This window comes from Lycorma delicatula, chromosome 5 (genome assembly GCF_047948215.1).
Source record: "Lycorma delicatula isolate Av1 chromosome 5, ASM4794821v1, whole genome shotgun sequence".
Classification (NCBI taxonomy): Eukaryota; Metazoa; Arthropoda; class Insecta; order Hemiptera; family Fulgoridae; genus Lycorma; species Lycorma delicatula.
The window spans coordinates 134,511,761-134,531,980 of NC_134459.1; the positions used below are offsets into that span (position 1 = coordinate 134,511,761).

Below are 20,220 nucleotides of genomic sequence, written 5' to 3' on the forward strand. Positions count from 1 at the left end.
AATCCCCATTTACACTGATACACTTTTCCCAACGTGTGACAAGATTTCGCATTCTGTCACTAAAAATTCTGGCAGTCTTTCTCGGATCCAACTAGCCACAGCTTTTTTCATCTCTTCGTCAGTGGTGTAGTGATTACCTTTGAGATCCCCTCTTGAGATGAGGGAAGAAGTGGAAGTCGCACGGAGCCAAATCTGGTGAGTATGGCGGATGCAGAATAGGCTCAAACTTCAGCTTGCGGAGAGCAATCAGAAAGTTTGTGCAGTATCCATCGTGCACAATTTTATGGTAACCCAATTACTCGATAATATGGCTTACTCATTCTTTAGATATGCCTAACGGAATAGCGATTCGTTGCTGGGTGATTCGCTGGTCACTTTGAACCAAATTTCCTTTCGATGTTTCTCATGTCACAGAAACTGGTCGTCTGCTGTGAGGTGCATTCTCATTCAACTGTCAGTTTACCAGCTTTACATTCGTGAAATTTTAATGCCCACTTATTCGCAGTACTCCTGTCAACAGTTTCACTATCGTAAACCACTTTTAAACAATGAAAAATATTCCTAGGATTCACATTTTCTGCACTAAAAATTTGACCACAGCATGCTGTTTTAACTGTGTTTACATATTAGATGTATTCTAACTGCTACTGAAAACAAACCAATAAACGAATTTCAAAGCATTATTGAAGATTTGTAGAAGGGGAATTTAGCTATCATGTGCTAAAATTCAGGAGAAATGCTTTGTTAGCCATAACTCAATACAAAGTGTTTTCAGACGTACTGTATTTGTTTAAATTCTTTCCTTATTTTAAGCTCTGGAATCAGTTCCCAAATTATTTCCTTTTTCTACTGCAAAAATGATGTAAAAGTGGGTAATATATGAATAGTTCTAGGTAATGTTTAGAGGACTAACGCCTACTTTAAACCAATGCAATTCTGTGCCTATTAAGAGAGGAATGATTTTTTTTGTCTTCAAAACCCCATTTTTCCTACCACCTGGACCAATGGTTGGTGATATTAAAAACCTTTACTTAAATAAATTTTAGGCCCTTATCTAAAGAATTCAATATTTTACTTAATAGGAAAGTTACAGCAATATTTTTTTTTTTTAAAAAGCCCCCCCATTCCACCCCATGGTCCAATTTTGGCTGTTAATGAACTCGACCAACATTTTGGGTCAAATTTTTTTAGGAACAATTGAAGGTGATTGGCGCAAAATTATGCCAGTTATTGTGTCCACAAGAAAGTGAAATATATATATATTTAGATATGTATATATAAACTTTTGAGCTGCCGGTGGTTTTGGTGTTTGGGGGATATGTCAACATTTTTTGGAAGTTAAATCATGGTACCCATTATAATAGGTAGCTTTCTTATGAAATCTACCTAATAGCTATCTGTTTTAGTTTGAACTAAGTCCTAGTACATATTTTTTTCAATAAGCTATTGCACTTCTGATATTAAAATAACACTTTCTACTTATCCTTTTCAAAAGAAATATTGATTTCATTCTCTAACCTCTTCTTTTGCATCCTTACTCACGATGGCAAATACGGTTTCATCATCATCATTACTATTGTGTCATTCGTTTTGGAAGTAGTCAAGTCTGAGGCAGCAACAAGGTCATGGATGTCATTCGATTGTCCTATGTGTTAAGCACATCGTCAATGTTCAGGTACTCTTTATAGTTTTCAAATGGTTCAGCAAGTTCTTGTAATTCACTAAGTTCCACAGAATTTTCATTTGGTGAATGATCAAATGAAAATTTTATCATTGTCATTGAAAATCTACAGTAGGATTTTCAATGTTGGAATTGAAATTGTGGATGTTTAATACCAGCTTGTATGAAACAATTTTGTATGAAAACACTGTTATCAGTAATAACCTGCTTTAAAGCCATATGAATCGAAAAAACTGCATCCAGCACACTAATGCTTTTAGGTAGCGCATCAGCATCTGTAACTTCATTCAATGTTGTTTCTTTCATTATAACTCATTTCATTAACTTTTCCTTCTACTCAGACACCAAATTCTTATCGACAGCCCCAGTTTCACCACCAACATTTTTAAATGAAACGTTATGTTTAATTTGGAATTTATCTAACCAACCCCTAATACTTTAAACTCATCGTACCTGACTTGTTTAGCAATTTTTAGAACTTTTTCACACATCAAAGTTTCAGAGACTACAATGTTATTGGCATGAGCACTGAAAAACCACTCATAAATTGAACTGTCAACCACTAGGCCTGTTGTTTTAGGAAATGCATGTTTGCTTAACTGATTGTCATTTTAATTCCTTGGTTTTAGGATATCAAATTTGCTTTTTTTAAGATATGGCTTATCTGAGTTTTTTTGACATCAAAATGTTTTGCCATATCATGCACACTGTTTTTTCTTCTTTGTAGACATCTGTAACTGCTAGTTTTTTTTAATGTCAAGTATTTACATTTTTGAAATATTTTAAGTTATCAGTGGTGGTAATGAATTTAATAAAATACATAAAATTAAACATATAGTAGGCATATGTGTAGAAAATGTATTATAATAAAATAATACAGTACTATACCATAACAAAAATATTACATGTTTTCAATGTATAGTATAGACTTTCATAGTAACTGATGACTAACCATGCTGAATAATGAATTGATTGAAATTATAACATCTGCATCTAGTTGGGAAGTGATGAAATTCACAACAGATAAATAAATTAGTCATACCGAGTATAAAATAAAAAAGGAAAATTACTATTTTTATTACTGCTGTCCATTTTTCACAATTGATTGAACAGTTTTTATAGGTAAATTTATTATTTGCATCCATTATTTAGAAGGTCCATTAATGAGAAGTATTTTTCTATTAATACCACTGTACAACTGTTAGAAAATCTAAAAGTGTCTGGCGTTAAGAGTCCGTTATTGGGAAGTGTCCATTAAGGGGAGTTTCACAGTATATAATAAAGAAATGTTAAAAAGATTATTTAAAAAAAATTATTTTCATGTGAATTAACATTTGTCTAAACACATAGACATTAATTCTTGATAAAAATAAAAAAAAAAAGGTAAAGAAATAAGGGTTCTGAAAACCAGCTCAAAATGATCAGTAACATGCAGTTAATTAATTGTAAAGGGTTAATTATAAAAAAAAAATTATGATTTGTATCAAAAATGATACACAAACACTGCATAAACAAAAAACTATTTTATGAACCACCTCTACCAGTTGATAAAATTAATAAAGCATAATGAACAGTCTTCTGACAAGAAAATGAACAAAAAATGTAAAAATTATTAATGTTAAATACCTATTTTCATAAATACGCATTACATACCGTCAGTGAACGCAAACATTAATGTTAAAAATAAATAAATGGAGAAGTCAAATCACATTATGATAAATATACTTACTAATTCAAAGTGATTCATATCACAACTAATAAAACGCTTAGTTAATGATGTTAATATTTTACAAAATTTTTCAACAAGAATTGAGTTTTCATAGCTTAAATTTTCTTCTTCAGAATTATGTTTCATTTTAACAACAATTCGCTGAATAGCTAATAAAAGATGACCCAATGGTTCCTGCAACAAAACATAAAAATACACATTAATATAAACAACAAATAAAACTGAAAACCAAAATGTTTTTATTCATTTTATAATTGGATGTTATAAGTCTGACTACCAAAAAAAGCAAGTAAATTATTTTTCATAGAGGAAAAATTATCATAAATTGATATAATATTTATGACATTTAACAAAATAACAGTAAAATTTCACAGCCAATTCTCTTTTCTCACAAATACTTCCTAAGTATGTATTAATTAACTTCTTTCCTGCCTCTTTCTTTTCTTACTTAATTTATGCCACAATTTATAACCTCAATCCAGATATTATATTGCATTTTAAATTTCTACGGGATGGTTGGAATCCCTTTACACTACAATAAATCCAGCTTAATTGGGCTCTACTGCTGCCAATTCTCCCCGCTGATATCATTTACTGCTGCTGGAAAAGGTGGATAGAATAAGACAAGGTGGGGATCATCCAGTGTGTTCATTCATAGTGGGATGACCTTAATCGTAGTCAAGTGTGGAACAATGGTGGATAAGAGTGCATTCACTGTCAAAGAGTACTTGTTAGCTTGTGTGTGGGTCCATGAACATCTACACACTGATAAAACATTGGTGAATAATATAAATGACTTCTCTGAGAGTTTTGGAAAATCTTCATCATGGCAAACGTTACTGACATGGGAGAAGAAGGTTTTTGCAATGGGAAGTGTTCTTGAGGCACCATGCAGTGGGATGCTGAGTCGAATGCTAAGCTCTCAAGTAGCTGAGATGATGTCAAGGCATCAATTCAATGATCACTGATGAAATCAACACGCAAATATTCTGCAAAATTAGACATTTCAAGATTGACAATGTGAGACCATATGTGGATGGACTTGAAAGTTAAATGTTTTCGTCCAGTCACAGATAATGAGTAGAATGAGAATAACCTTGATCCATGTGTTTATGCATGTCAGTTATGCTTAAACACTTTTTTACAGTAAACGATCAAAAGAATGTCATGTTCTTTTGATCATGAAGAGTGTGTGATTTATTCAAGCTCTCATAATCGAAATGGTTTTTTCTGGGCAAAAGACAATCCTCACTTTTTTGAGGAAATCTAACACCACCCACCTCATTTTATGATTTGGGCTGGAATGGCAGCTGAACATCTCCTTGGTTCTTATTTCTTTTAGAACAAGTTAATCAATACAGTTATCTAAGAATGATCAACGAGTGGTTACTTCCAGAATTAACAGCAAAAAGGGTCGCTGACATCAATACATTTCAACAGGATGGTGTTCAAGCTCATTTTATTTTTAATGTCTGCAGACACCTGAATGAAATTTTTCTGAATTGCTGGATCGGTTGTAGGTTAGAAGAGTTACCAGTTCCATTGCTTTGGGCAGCAAGAAGTCCTGACCTCACCACAAATGGCGATGCATTTTGGGATTTTGTAAAAGAAGAGCTCTGAAAATGCAGATATGTCAACAACCAGCAGCTCCAAGACTGTTTGGTCAGCATTTGAAATAATCACCCCTGATATGCTGTTGCAGATGAATAAATGAACATAGAGCTGCATACAACTGTGCTTTAAACATGGTGGAACCCACACAGACATTTTAGATCCACAGAAGGTACGCTGCACCTATCCTATTAATTTCATAACTAGCGTAAAGGGACTCCCCCCTGCACATTCCTCCACTATCATCATACCTGCAGAAATAATTTTATTTTCCTTCTTCCCTACTTTTTTTTCACTTTATTGTTCAATCTCTTTATGAAAATAATAAATAGCTCTGTTTTAATTTACTTCTACTTCTAGCACTGTTGAGACCTTATCACAGCAGAGCAACAGAAGTTGTATCACTTCATCATAGATTGATGCTACGTAAAATACAAAACACTGTATTACCACTTGTTGAATCTTGTTCTTTATGGAACTATCAACAAAAGGAAGAAAGATTTTAAGACACAGGAGCAGCTGATAAGTTACTTAGTACAAGAGTATAATGAAATGATCAAACTAATTGTTCCCAGACAAAAGTCATGAGAAGATGTTACACTGCGGCAGCAGTGTGTGAGGATTGATGTGAATCAACACAATGTTCCTAGAAAACAAACCACATTGCATGTTCTGGATATCATGCAATGCAATTTTTTAGCATTTTAGCATAACAGATATTACTATTGATTAAACAGCCTTGAGGCAACAAGTCAACAAGTCAATAAGCAAAATTCCTTTTTAGTCCCCCAAACACTGTGCACACAATCTTTTGAATGGAAAAATATCAGTTGACATTTTGTCTTTTTTATGACAAAGAGTCACCATTCTGTAGAATGTCGTTTTGTGTCAGACGTTATGTGCAATACACATGTTTGAGTTATGTCTTATCTCAATTGATATATTGCTCAAGAAGTGATTGTCTTGTTCTCTGAATCAATTCAAAATTCTAACTGCTTCATTTTGTGATTTTCTATAAGTAACTTAGACAGCCAGCATGAGCACAATTTCGTGACAATTCAATTTCATGTAGGAGCAAATGTAGAATTTCTAGAAAATGCATGCAATAAGTTGTGATTGTGAATTGTCTGTTATCATCAACTGCATGCATAAAAATTATCAGTAACGAAAGATGGTCGCCAATCCATCTGTTATAGATTTCCTACTTCTGATAGTAAATTTCAACCAGTTTAATAATGTTTCTTGCAAACAAGAAACAGATTGATAACCGAATTTCATATGCAGCGTTTCAGTTTTTAAATATTATGAACATATCTAAGAAGTATACCGATCAGACAACTGAATAAGATTAGTGTCAATTCTGTCCTTATATATCATGCAACTTAGCATGCACGCGTAGAAGCATGATGGTCACTCTGTGGCAATATTTTGAATTAGAACTTGCTTTCTGGATATACTTTATAGATTGGAATAAGATATTTAATAGAATTGAACTAAGATACTGCTTACATACAATCTGAACAAAAATCAGTTAGCAATGATAAGAGTAAAACAAGCTTTAGCACAGAAAAGAGCGAAACAAAGAAAGTTTATCCTTGCTTTTAAACTTGTACATAGAAGCAGAACAGGAATTGAGAGGCAGATTAAAGCAATGTTTTCCAACCTTTTGAAGTTCGCGGCACCCTTGGGAATAACATTAAAAACTTGGGGCAATCTTCATTGAATTTTAAAATATTTTAATTTTAAATGAAAGTGTAACATGTTCCCAGGAGGAAGTTAAATTATTTTTCAAATACTGCTACTAAAGTACTATTTTATTCATTTATTGAAAGATAATATAAGTAACATACATCATAATAGACTACAATGAAAATCTCTGAATAAAGATACGTCAATAATGCAAAAGTGCATTCATTGCTCTCTTCATTACATTAGGATACTCCCCGGTCATACCAAGCCAAATAGTAGTCACCAATGCCTCACTCTTAGTGAACTTACCTTTGAGTGTGAAATCAACACAAAGATCTATTACTTCATCTTGTTCACCATTTTGTGAAATCTATTTCCTCTGCACTGTCTGTGAAATCAAATTGTGAGACAACACAGTTGAGATTCTCAGTGGAAAGAGATGAAAGTACACTTCTACTGCACCTTTCAATTTGATAAATGATCACCAAGAAGTCTTTCAGTTAACCCAGATCTTTATCTCCTGCTGGATTAAGAAGAGATGGAAAGTTCAACAGCTCTCCTTTCTGAACTACAGACCTCCAATAACCACCTTTTCTTTTAAAACCATTTATTTTATTGGTTGAGGAAATTATTGTTTCCTATCAACACTGCATTCAAACATTCAGTTCATTCAGCATATGAAAACTATTTAAAAGATAAAAAATTTCAAACACCAAGAATCAATTAATAACCATTCATAAAATTTGCCTTGTTTCCATTTTTAAAAAACGTTTTCATCTCTTCTTTGAGTTTGAGAAACCGGTTCATCAATTCATGGCCTCACAACAACTACCTCACTTCTGTGTGAAATAACAAAAGAGGAATGAGCTGCATCCATTTTGTGGCATAACTGCTCAAATATCCTGCACTTCAGGGTTAAGACTTGATGTAGTTCACCTTTTTCACAACTTTGTTAAAAACTGCAGTAAACTCTTCATCACACGCTTTCACGATTAATGCCTCTCTGTGTAAAAAACAGTTATAATAATGGGTGGATTTTTATTGAGAGCTCTGACGGTAAAACCTTTAAATTTCCCAGACATAGATGGTAGCCTGTGGTTGAAGCCTTTAGCAGTCTACAGAACAGAAACTGTTCAGTGATATCTTATCATCAGTATATGTGATAAACCCAAGGAGTTGCAGTACTCTCATCTACTTCCAAAACAAACCTTCTATGAGATTTTATTTTATTCATGACTAGTTCATTTATATTGCGTGAAAATTTAGATATCTTGCAACCGATTGTATTGTTAGAGAGAAGAACTTTCGAAACCTGATCAGCTGCTCCTTCGCAAAGTACTGTTTCAGCTATAAATTTACAAGCAGGGCCAATGATTCCCTCTCCAAGAGTATGAGGTTTCTTTTTTTTAGTTATCAGTTCTGCAACTTTACACGATGCTTCAAGAGCAGTGTCAGCTACAGTGACTCTCTTAACAACTCGCAAAGCTTCTTTCTTCTATCCTTCTAGTACACGTGAAAAATATGACAAAATTTTTTATGATGCTTTGTTGTAAGATGCCAACTTCAGTTAGCATGGTAGCTAAGTGTTTCCTCACAATCTACACACACAGGGAGAAATTTTCCTCATTCTTATTCCACGAAAATCCATATGTTAAGTAATTGTCCAGGTATGTTCTTTTCTTTCTTTCTTTTGTCTTTGTTTCCATCATTATTTTATAAAGTTGATGGTCTAGGAGAAACTGTAATGTTTGGCTTAAAGTAAGCAGTTGGAGCCGACTGCTCACATTCACAGTGCTGGAGTTTATGTTTAAGAATAAACTTATTCATAGCAAAATACTGTGAATCAATGTTATGAAAACAAAACTAAAAGCAGCGGGAGAAATCATTTGCTTCTACATGTGTTGTCAGGAATGTTCATGAGGAACTGATTATACTGAATCAAACCTCGGGAATGTTTGCGAGGAATTGGTTTTAATGTCATCTGCCGGATGCAAGTATAATTAAATTCATTGAAATGAATCAATCAGTGACACCATCTGTTGTGCATGGAAGTAATTAATTCAACTTAACGTTTTTGAAGTGGACTGCAATATTTTTTTGTTTATCTCCATATCCCACAGTACCCTAAGGTGCCATGGCATGCCAGTTGGGAAACACTGGATTAGAGTGGAATAAAAATCCAAACAGAAAAAATTAAAATGTTAAGATTCATTGATCTTTTGGTGGAAACTAAGATTAAAAAAAATTTTGGTGGCAAGGATTAGTGATTGCCAACCATATTTTTAAAATTCTTGAATGAAGTGCCCTTCTAGAAATCTTTCATTCCCAGTGCTTGACAAAAAAACAATTGAAAATTAATTAATGAAAACTAGCCAAAAATGTATTCTAATAAAAAATACAATTTAATATTGCATGTAAAATATTACTTGCAATCAAATAATATCTTTCTATACTTTGAATCCTGGGCAAGATGGCAAACAGTAGTGTCTTATAACCTAATGGTTTTATGGGCTCTGAAACTGCTCAGGAAATAAAATTCTATAAACTAAAAATATATATGATAAAAGTAGCCGTCAGTAGATATAGTAACATCTAATAAACCAGTTGTCATAAAAATTATTATCAAAATCAAATGAACTAATAAAATTCATTATTATTAAATTATGACCAACATCAACCAAACCAAATTAAAATCATAATGTTCAACGTCACTGTATTCCATAAAAAAAGAATTTTTTTAAACAACTTACAATAAATGAAATATTTATAAGTATAATGATTTTTGTAGAATGAAATTCATATTTTATTACAATAATAAAAGAAATTACAAATGTCAATAACATTTAAGCAAAAAAAAAACTATGTAATGTAGAATCTATTTCGTTATTTTAAGAGTACAATTTCAATTTTACATACAGATTAAAATAATTTATTTTTCTCTATAGTAAAGCTTTAACAATAACATCTCAAAAAAAATCTGCTTAAAATAATCACCAACATTATAATATTATATTACAACATAAAAACTAACCTGTAAGACTGCATCTGCACCCTGAATAACAACTGATTTAGAAAAATTGATGGGTGGAATTACGGACTGGTCACTTACATAAAATTCACTGAAATGGTTTAATAAAATTTCAAGAACATTTGGTCCTAATTCAGGATTATACTCAACCACCTCAAATAATCCTGAAAATAAATCAAACACTAAAAAACCATTTTTTTGAAAAAAAAAGCAACAAATACAATGTACATATAACAAATAATCAAATGGATTTAAAATTCTGAAATTGAAATTTCATAGAAGTTTGCTAACTTTTTCTTTACTACAGTTTATTAAAAAAAAAAAAAACACAATGAAACTTAACAAAATTAAAGAATTAAATTTCAAACAATCAAATAATATAGAAATGAATAATTCATTCTTACATCAAATGTAATTCTGATTACTCATCCTAAATTGTAGCTCTCAATGTTTCCCTTTCTTCCTCCAGTTTTTTCCCTTTTCAGGGCTCTGTTTAATTCTTCTTGAGAGAAAGTTTTTCTTTTTTCTACAAGACTTTCTTCATATCATCTTGTAGAGCTTCTCAACGAGTACTTTTTGGTAATGAAAACATTCTCCTTGTCCCCAGCATCTACAATTGCATTAAAACTTTTTGTGATAAACTATTGTCTCGTGTAAATTCTCGACAAGAAGTGATTTGTTAATGGAAAATCCGTCTCTGAAAATGCAATTCTCTGAAATTTTTTGCAATTTTTCCTGACTTTTCCTGCCTGTGGGTACCATTTATTGATATAAATTAAAACATATATAATCTTAAACACTGCTTTATCATTGTTCATTTTTGTTTCAACAACCCATCAAAATTACTGAATGTAATAAGTTGGTGCTTATTTATAGTCAATGTAATTTTAAAAAATATCCAGAAATTCTTAATTTCGTCAAAATAAAAAATTATCAGTTAGAAAAATATGAAATTATATAATCAACAAACTTGTATTAAATTAAAATGTTTGAATTGCATCTTTTAGTTCAAAGGTATCTTAATGTGACAATGAAAAATTCATAACTATGGACAGATTTATTTTATATAGTTACATACATTATTTTTATATAGCTCTATTTCTTAGATATTAAATGTTATTAACTACTTAAATAATATAAAATTTACTTTTAAATTCTGCTTCTGAGCTAATTCTAATTTCTGACTTAAAACTTAAAAATTAGAGATGCGATTCAAATTTTAAATCAACTATAACTTCAGCTTTATGTACTGGTACATTTTCAAACACAATTATTAGAATATAAAGCCAATCGTAAATATTAACATTTTTATAACATGGGAAGAAGTATGTTGCAATTTTCTTGAATGTGAGCCTAATTTTACATTTTTTTAATATCATCCAATGAAATATAATGGCTAAAGATAATAACAGAATAAACAATATTACTTGAGAAGAAATAATATGTATTACTATCAGTAATTTTTCCATTTAGGAAGTAAAATTTCACAATAAGAAAGAGATCGAAGACAGAATAGATAAACCAAGACTTTTCCTAAAAAAAATTCCATAATTGAATCAATATTAATGATGTGCAAATATCAATTGAAATCAATATTAATTCACAACAACAATAATTCAATACATTATTCTTTTTCTGTGATTTTCAAATCACAAATAAGTTCTAATAACTAAGTAAAATAATAATTCTAAGTGATCAATCTATAATCAAAAAACAAAGATAATAACCAGAAAGAAAATGAATATGCTAGAGAATTCATAAAATATAGAAAGATAGACTTTGATATTATGATTTGAATAAAATCTGCTGATTTATTTAATGCCATTATAATTTATATACAATTGTTCTTCTACAGAAAAATATAATTGTAATACCTCATTGTTACATTAAAATATTGTATTTACTCACATACAATGAAAATATATGGAACAAAATCATAGATGATAAAAAAATTTTGGAATAGAATGCAAGTAGGAGAAATATAATTCCTCATATAATTGAAAGGCATATAGACATTACAAAGAATCTAAAAGAAGAGTGTAAGAGAAAAGAGTTGAGATAATGATATTATCATATGTATGTTTGTTGAGATTATGAATGATGAGAGATTTTTCAATACAGAATGCACAAAATAGAAATGAATAAAAGAGAGGTAGAAGTGACAGGATGCGAAAGAATAAGGTGGAAAGAGAGAGAGAATTAAATGTAATGTGAAGAGGAGAAGAAGAAATTGCAACTGGCACTAGGAGAAAGAAAAGTGGTTAACGCTTTTTCTACTTTCACTTTCATTATAAGAAAAATAATTCACCTTTTATTTACTACTTCAATGTTTTTTACATAAACCATCTTAAGTAAGCCATTAGTGACTTATTGGAAATGATGTATGAGCAATATCCATAAAAATGATAATTACAAATGATTACAATTTCATTAAGAAATCATAAGTTTAATACAGATGGTAAATGTAATATGATATTAGTGGATAGGGTGTGACTGCACACACTTACCCCAAAATCAGATTTTATAAAAAAACAAGCTAGTTCATGAATTTTTATTACAATCTAACATAACATCACAATTATATTGTAACTTCTACATAATTAATACTTTGGTCAAGGAACAACATGACAAGATACCATACCTTCATAGAAACATATTTTCACTTCAGCACGCTGAACAAAACAACGTCGCAAAACACCAACAACTTCTAAGCAGATCGCTTCATTTGAATTATTTGAGATGGATGGCTGTGATGTTTGAGATAAATGCACATCTGCACATATCTAATAAATTATGCAATGCAATTAAGATACAAAAAACAGTAATAACAGCAATTACAATTACTTCATATCACAATGTATAAACAACACATCATACAACAAAAAATATTATTAACACAGAACAATATTTTTAAAGATTTCACTTGAAAATATGTAACTTGTGGAGATATGTGTGTGTGTGTGTGTGTGTGTATGTGTGTATATATATATATTTAACATAAGATTGCACTTAAATGTAACAAAAAAATAAAAATTTGGGGCAAAATGTGCTTTGAAGTCATATACTTAGAATCTTTGCTTCAATAATTGCATGGTTTAGTTAACAGAATGGATTAAGATGTGTTTGAAATGTAATTCTGTTGAAAATCCTTGAAATTATTCAAGAACAATGCTCATAAGTCATCCTTTAACAATATCCGTGAGTGTTTAATTATTGATTCATCCTTGTATAATTATTTTACGGCAATAATGAATATTTTATGTATTTAATTTTAGTATTAGGCAATATTATATTAATAAAATATCATATTTAATTACACGATGCTTGAAATTAAGCAGACTAAATTTATACATTTTATCCCTCTTACAAATCATAATAAATATTTCAAGGGTCTACCTTGCCGTTAATGTGATGATCAACATGTTTCTTCATGCCCAATCCAACTTACCTTAGAATTGCTGCACTGATGTTAGAGATTCTATCTTCATTTTTTTTTTTTTTTAATTAATCTAAAGCATGCAGGTTGTTTCTGAATGCAGTACGTTTTAGATGACCCCATCAGTAAAAAGGTTGGTAGTGAGAGATTTAGAGACTGTGGAGGCTACAGACCCATTGAAAAATTCACCCAATAATTCTTTAGTTAAATTGGCTGCAACATGTAGCACCATTTCACTGTAACCAGCAGCTTCGCTCTTTATAGTTTCTAGCAAGGCTACAAATAAATATTTGCTTGCAACATATATAAATATGTGCTCAAATAGCTTTCATTACTGTCTTCTGAATTGTGAATTACATTTTAATTGTTTTATTTTTATATTTTGTAACTTCATGTATCTTTATCTTAATAGTATTTCATGTGTTTTATTTTAAATAATAAGTAGTACATCGCATTATTAATGAATTTAATCAGATTTATTTTCTTTCTTATAATTAGTTGTGTTTTGTGATGCTTATAAATCCTGATTAGTATTTATTAAGATTTCCCTTAAATCATCCAGGCAAATACTAGGGCAGTTCATTTTTTTATTCATGGAATTGTGTATCTATCCATTCTTGATGTGATCTATAATAGATAATTATCTACAGACCAACACTGACATAACTTCAAAAAGAAGATTTTTAATTTGACTCATGAGTATATAAATATATGTATATTTTAAGTTTGTCTAGGTATAACTTTTGATCAAAAGCACTGAATTTGATGATTCTTTTAATGATAGTTAAGTTGCTAGCAGTGGTCCTGTTCCATTGCTTAATTAAACTAGACAAATTGAAAAAAATAATAGACAAAAAAGCATTCTGTTTTGTTTCAAGAGGATGTACTTTTATCTTTCAAGCAGTCTGTTTTGTAAGCCTGATCATTTTTCGACCAAGTTACAAAACCAGAGTAGAATAAAAACTTAAAAAAAAAAAAAAATGGACTGAACCCAAGAAAATTAAAAATAGAATAAAATAAATTTTAAAAACAAATTGCAATGAAAAGGAAAAATTAATTTTTCCACTACGTCCTCAACAGAATCTTTGAACTTTTTTTTTAAAAATCAGTGTCATATGTTAAATGAGTTAAGAATACACAAGATATGGATTATGAAGTTACAGATACAGATTATCAAATTTGTTTGAATTTGGCACCGACCTCAAAAAGTAAATTCAAGTATTGTGTTGAGGGTGCACTTGAAAAATAATTTTTCCATTTTCAGTACAATTACTTTTTAATTTAATTTTATATTTTTTGGAGTAAATGCAATTTAATATAAATATAGTTTTTATTTACCTCACGCAGAAACAATTTAATTTTAAAAAAAAGGGCAATAAAATAATATAACACCTAACTGCAATAATATAAAAACAGGTATCTATAAATTAAACAAAGGTTAAGGTAATATAAGTAAAAGAAAACAAAAACAAAAATGATAGAACCATAACAATAGTGGAGGTCTATGATAAAGCAGGGTGGGGAAAAGGGAATGCACCCTGATAATTTTTTTGGAATTTTTATGGAAATTTATAAAAAGAATAATTTAAGAAGATAGAAAAGATATATTAATTGCTATATAAAACTTTTTTATAGCATAATAAATATTTTTTAGTTAATTTCCAAAAATGACTATTCTAATTTTAAATAATTTATTAATGAAGTACATAATTTAGTGTCAAAGTGAAGTTTGTAATAATTAGACTTCAAAGAGTTTTAATAAATTTACTAATATTAAAGTAAATTAGCAAAATTATTGTGAACAATACATAAGATACGTCATTAAGTTGAATTCAAAATAATTTATGATTAACTAGTAACATCATACATGTAGTATATTAAATTCCATAAAGGTGTAGGTGACCTGAAATGAGATAATTTAAGGGTGAATCAAATTTAAACGGTAATTTTGCTATTCTACGCAGCAAGCAGTTCCAAAGTGGAAGGTGGAGTGGAGGGTTAATGTCCAATGTATTAAGAGGCAGAATCAGATTGGTTAGCTTCTCTGTCCTGTTCTGTTGTCAGTACTGCCATGAGTGACCAAGAGATTCCATCATCTGTTGCATAACGTATAATCATAAAGCTTATAACTAATGAAGGCCTTAAACCCCCCCAGAAATTTTAACTCGTTTAAAGGTGCAGTTTGGGGAAGGTCAAGTCTCACAGACTTCTGAATCAATTTCAGCAAGAAGGGAATGATTTTTTGGGGGCACATCATCACATGTGATAACATATGGGTTGATCATTACACTCCGGAGTCAAAAATGGCATGTAAGGAGTGGTGAAGGAAGGATGAGCGCTGCCCAGTGAAGGCCAAAACCCATCTGTCACCTGCAAAAGCTCTTGCAACAATTTTTTTTGACTCGTGAGAGTTTTACTCATTGATTTTCTACACAATCAACAAATGGTGAATGCAGCTTACTATTGCCAACAAAAGTCACCTACTGAAACAAAAATGGTATGCCAATCAGAGATGTTATCCTTCTCCACGACGCCAGGCAGCACACTGCAATTTTGACAAGCACTAAATTTGAAAAATGTATGGGAAACCCTCGACCACCCTCCTACAGTCCAGATTTGTCCTTCTGTAATTATGTTTTGTTTACACCCTTGAAAGAATTGCTTGAAGGGGAACATTGAGAAGCACATGCGCAATTGGTTAATGAATAGTTCTCAAACTTTTTATGAACAAGGAATATTCAAGCTTCCAAATCGTTGGAAAATGTGTGTAGATCATGCAGGAGACTATGTAGAGAAATGATGACGGTATGAATCATGTATATTACAAATCAATATATTCATAAAAAAAAAAAAAAAACTACTGTTTATATTTGATTCAATCTCGTAAATTACTCCTCTAAAGGATATACAGCCTTTCTTGAGACTAAAATTAAAATTTGCATGGTACACGGCAGAGAGATTGCAATTCTGTTTTCCAACTTAACGGTCTTGAGTTTTATCCGGTCAGACATGGCATTTTTTATAGATTTAAATAATTTCATTCCATAATCTTAAGTGTTATTTATAAATCAAGATAATTTTAATACGATAGATCTAAGATGAAGCTTATCAGAAAAGAAGTGGTTTCCTGTTAATTTGAATATCAAATTAATATGTTGTAATATGAACTGAAAATCTCATTTTTTGAGGAAGTTCAAAAATCTTATTTTTAAAATTTTGTTTCCCATACACCTCCCACATAACAGGGTCTTTTGAGGTAACATTAAAAATATGACTCATGACTTATACAGTATTTAGGTGGTGTACTTAATGTCAAAGCAATTTGTTACTGGTATGCATAAATGAACCACTGGTCAGGCAATACGAACAAACTGGTTTCCATAACATAATACATGCACAGTAGACATCAGCTAGGCTTAAATATTGTGACATTTACAGTCATTACCATTTTGTTCTGACCTGTTTGAGTACTGTGTGGTGAAATATGGAGGAATTTGTTGCATCACCTGTCAATTGCAAGGTACTAAGGTCATTTGTTTTTGGAGAAGGAACATCTGCAGCTGTTGAGTTTGGATGAGGACTAATATTGGGAGATAAAATAAGTTCATACATAAACTTTGTATGTAATAAATATTTTTCAATTTATTTTGTTCATTTTTATTGCTTGACCAGAGGATAATTTAAAAATAGCCCTCATATGAAGAACATACAAACCACAAAATTTAAATGTTAAATTATATTAGAATCAGCTCAAAGAAACTAGACACATATGTAAAGATATTCACCGAAATATGTGTAAATTTTCCAGTATTTAAAAATTATAACATAATGGAGCTCAACATACTTAAACATCATGAAATGTATGAACACAGTAAATCTGACAAAAATAACCTTTACTGAAGATATACATGTATGTGTGTGTTGTACACACACACAAATACAAACATATTCATAAATACTGGTACGTTGATTTGACAACATACTAAAACCGTCAACTTACCACTTAAGATGGACACCATTTAAAAAAAATAGCCATGTGCTATTGGTTATATTTTGCTGATGCAAAGATCTTTTATTAGCATACTTCCATGTATTTAGAAAATGGTCATATTTTAAAAAAATAAATAAATTTAGAAAAAATCAAATCTAGTTTAAAATACTTACAAATAATGAAGGTTAAATAATAAAATAGTAAAACTAACAATTTTCTCCCAGCAAAGAAAACAAATTGTAACCACTAATAAAAAGAGAGCATCATACAAATCAAAATCTGTCATAACATTTTTTATTTCTTTTTTAAACATTGCAGGAAAACTACATTACAATTGTTTAATATACTGAATGTAAGTATGAAACTTGCAATTATAATTGCTTCTGAGGTATTAAAATGATAATGATAATAAATAAGTAATCAAAGAAAAAATAAAATTATATTTAGAATTAACAATACCAATTAACAATGGAAAATACAATACCTGACTGAGAACACTTGGCCCAGAATACCCAGAAAAAGAATTGCTCTGACTCAGATTCAATAAATTTTTAACTTTAAGATATTTAAGCAATTTTAGAAATCCAGTTACAGCCATTTTCTTTGTGTTGGTTTCCCTAAAAAGTATAAAAAGGTAATTTGAAACTGTTATATTAAAAGGATATTTACATTTTAATTGCTTTTCATTTTCTTCCATAGAAGCACTTTCACGTGTCACTTTTTCATCAGGTGACAAAAATCAATATAAAAACAATTAAAATAATAATACTCACTTCTAACATGATAATTTAAAAGTATATAAATTAAAAGGAATTAAAGAGTTCAAGCTTTAATATAATACAGAAAACCATAAAATTTCTGAAATTTTTTTTTTAATACTGTTGTTAAAAAATCAAAATCTTTTTACAATACTTAGTACAAGTATTTTTCAAGTCAAATTCTTTCATTTGGTATAAATATTGTATATAGTATTTTTTATTTTACACACTGATGATGCTACCTAAACTAAAACCGTGCAAAAAAAAAAAACAAAGTACATAGTAGCTGTGCCCAGTTCTCTCCTTTTCTCAGCTCAATCATACCTGATCCTCAAACAAAATAAAGAATAAAACAACTAGACAATTAGACTGTACAAAATAATTAAAGCCAATATTAAAACATAATCTATCATCTAAAAATTGTAACATTAGTAAAATGATTGGCTCGAGCCAATCTTATTAACTGTAACTCTATCATTGTAATCTTCCTCACTGCAGTGAAGATGATTTCAGTACTCAGATTCATACTCTGTTTGAAATAATAAAATATTGGCTGCAATATCATTAAACAGGTATGCGGCTGCATCCAGTTAAAAAAATTACTTTGATTTCTCATGATGTGATAATGTAATTTCTAAAAACATAATTTGAACTGTAAATTTATTGTATTAATATATGTAATGAGTGAAAAAGACTTGTTGAGTCCTTGGAGTCTTGTAGTAGACTGGAAGAAGACTGTTTGAATGAAGTGCGGAGCCTGCTTATATACTCTGTATGGAGCCACTGAATCATCTGGAGCCAAGTACATTCAAAAGAAGCTGTATGAACTGTATGGAGCTGAATGTGAATCCGACTGAAGCTGAAGAACTTTAAATTTTAAAAGTCCTATTTTAAATGAAAATTATTTTAAATATCATGAATGAAACTTGAGTCTATACATGAACTAAAAACTAAAGCTTTAATATTAAGCTAACTAAGATATAAGTATTTTTGAAACTGCTGTAAAAAGTATTTCTAACATACCTTTTAATGAAATACATGCTTAAATATACATCAAAGTTTTATTTAAATTCTGCTTGAAATTCTCTGTATTTTTATTGTATGTTATTTTTAAGTAAAGAGGTATTTTAACTGAGAACACTTCGAGGATCTTTTTTAAATTAATTTAAAGAAAAGGACACAAATATAAAAAAAAAGTATTCAGTACTGAAGTAAAGTATTCCTTAATTAGGTTTTCATAAAATAAAAATTCTAATATATTTTATTTAGTAAACACAATTTTATCTTGATCTTAAATATAACATCAGTTTATGTTAAGTAAGGATTTTATAAGAATGATTTTTAGGAATGAATTTAATACATTAAGGAACAATCACATGTAAAAAGGAATACTTTTAATAGCATAAGTATATGCATTGGACAACACTGCAGCACCCACAATTTTCAAGGAAACAGTAAAATATTTCAAATGTATACATTTTGTAAGATTTTCATTAAGTGTATTAGTGACTTAAACACACACACCACACATGTGGACACACTAACATACACACACACACACACACACATATACACATATTGATGAATACATGTAGAAATATAAATTTTAACTAACTTGTGAAATAATGCTTTACGTAGCACAGATATTAGATTATCTCTCAATTTGCTAGAAAAACGAACTACTGGAACAATAGCAATAATTACTTCTTCAGCATCTTCACCAGGAATCAAACTCAACAAATCTACTAATCTTGTAATGTGTGAAAGATTTTCCATAACTGTAAATGCTGCACTATCACAAATACCTCGTAAACAACCTGTAAATATTTCAGTTTATACATATATTTTTCCATGAAGTATAGTTTACAAGTGCTAAAAACAATATTTTAAATTAGTAATGATACTGTATATTTTGTATACAGTAGATAAGACGAAGTATAAATTTCCATTAAGGTTTTATAGTTTTACCATATATCTTTCCTATAAGATGACCTCCAAACTATCAATTGATTTAGTTTAGATCGGCGATCATCTGAATAATACTGTATAGCGTATAAGGAATTATGTCCTATTCGCACAGATTCGGGCATTTGGGTTATGATCTTCACTATTCACAAAAGTGTTATATGGGTTATTCTATTTTGTGAACGTACATTACACTATACTAGTAAATAATTACGATTTGTCTGTTTTTTCCTTAGTAGCTCAATAAACTTTTAATATTTATTTTGTTTTAGTATTGTTTTACTATTGCAATGTAATGTATTATCATACAGTATATTTAAATAATATGATAG

General features: G+C 30.0%; 1 protein-coding gene across 1 annotated transcript in view; it reads right to left on the reverse strand.

The window, feature by feature from the left end:
- FANCI (Fanconi anemia complementation group I) overlaps positions 1-20,220 on the reverse strand; it is a 95,645-nt gene that overhangs the window by 40,468 nt on the left and 34,957 nt on the right. The window contains exons 9-13 of the mRNA XM_075367130.1: positions 19,539-19,740; positions 17,650-17,782; positions 12,380-12,521; positions 9,742-9,902; positions 3,411-3,584 (exon numbers count right to left, since the gene is read on the reverse strand). Of these exons, the coding sequence (XP_075223245.1) occupies positions 3,411-3,584; positions 9,742-9,902; positions 12,380-12,521; positions 17,650-17,782; positions 19,539-19,740 (812 nt within the window). The remainder of the gene's footprint in view (positions 1-3,410; positions 3,585-9,741; positions 9,903-12,379; positions 12,522-17,649; positions 17,783-19,538; positions 19,741-20,220) is intronic.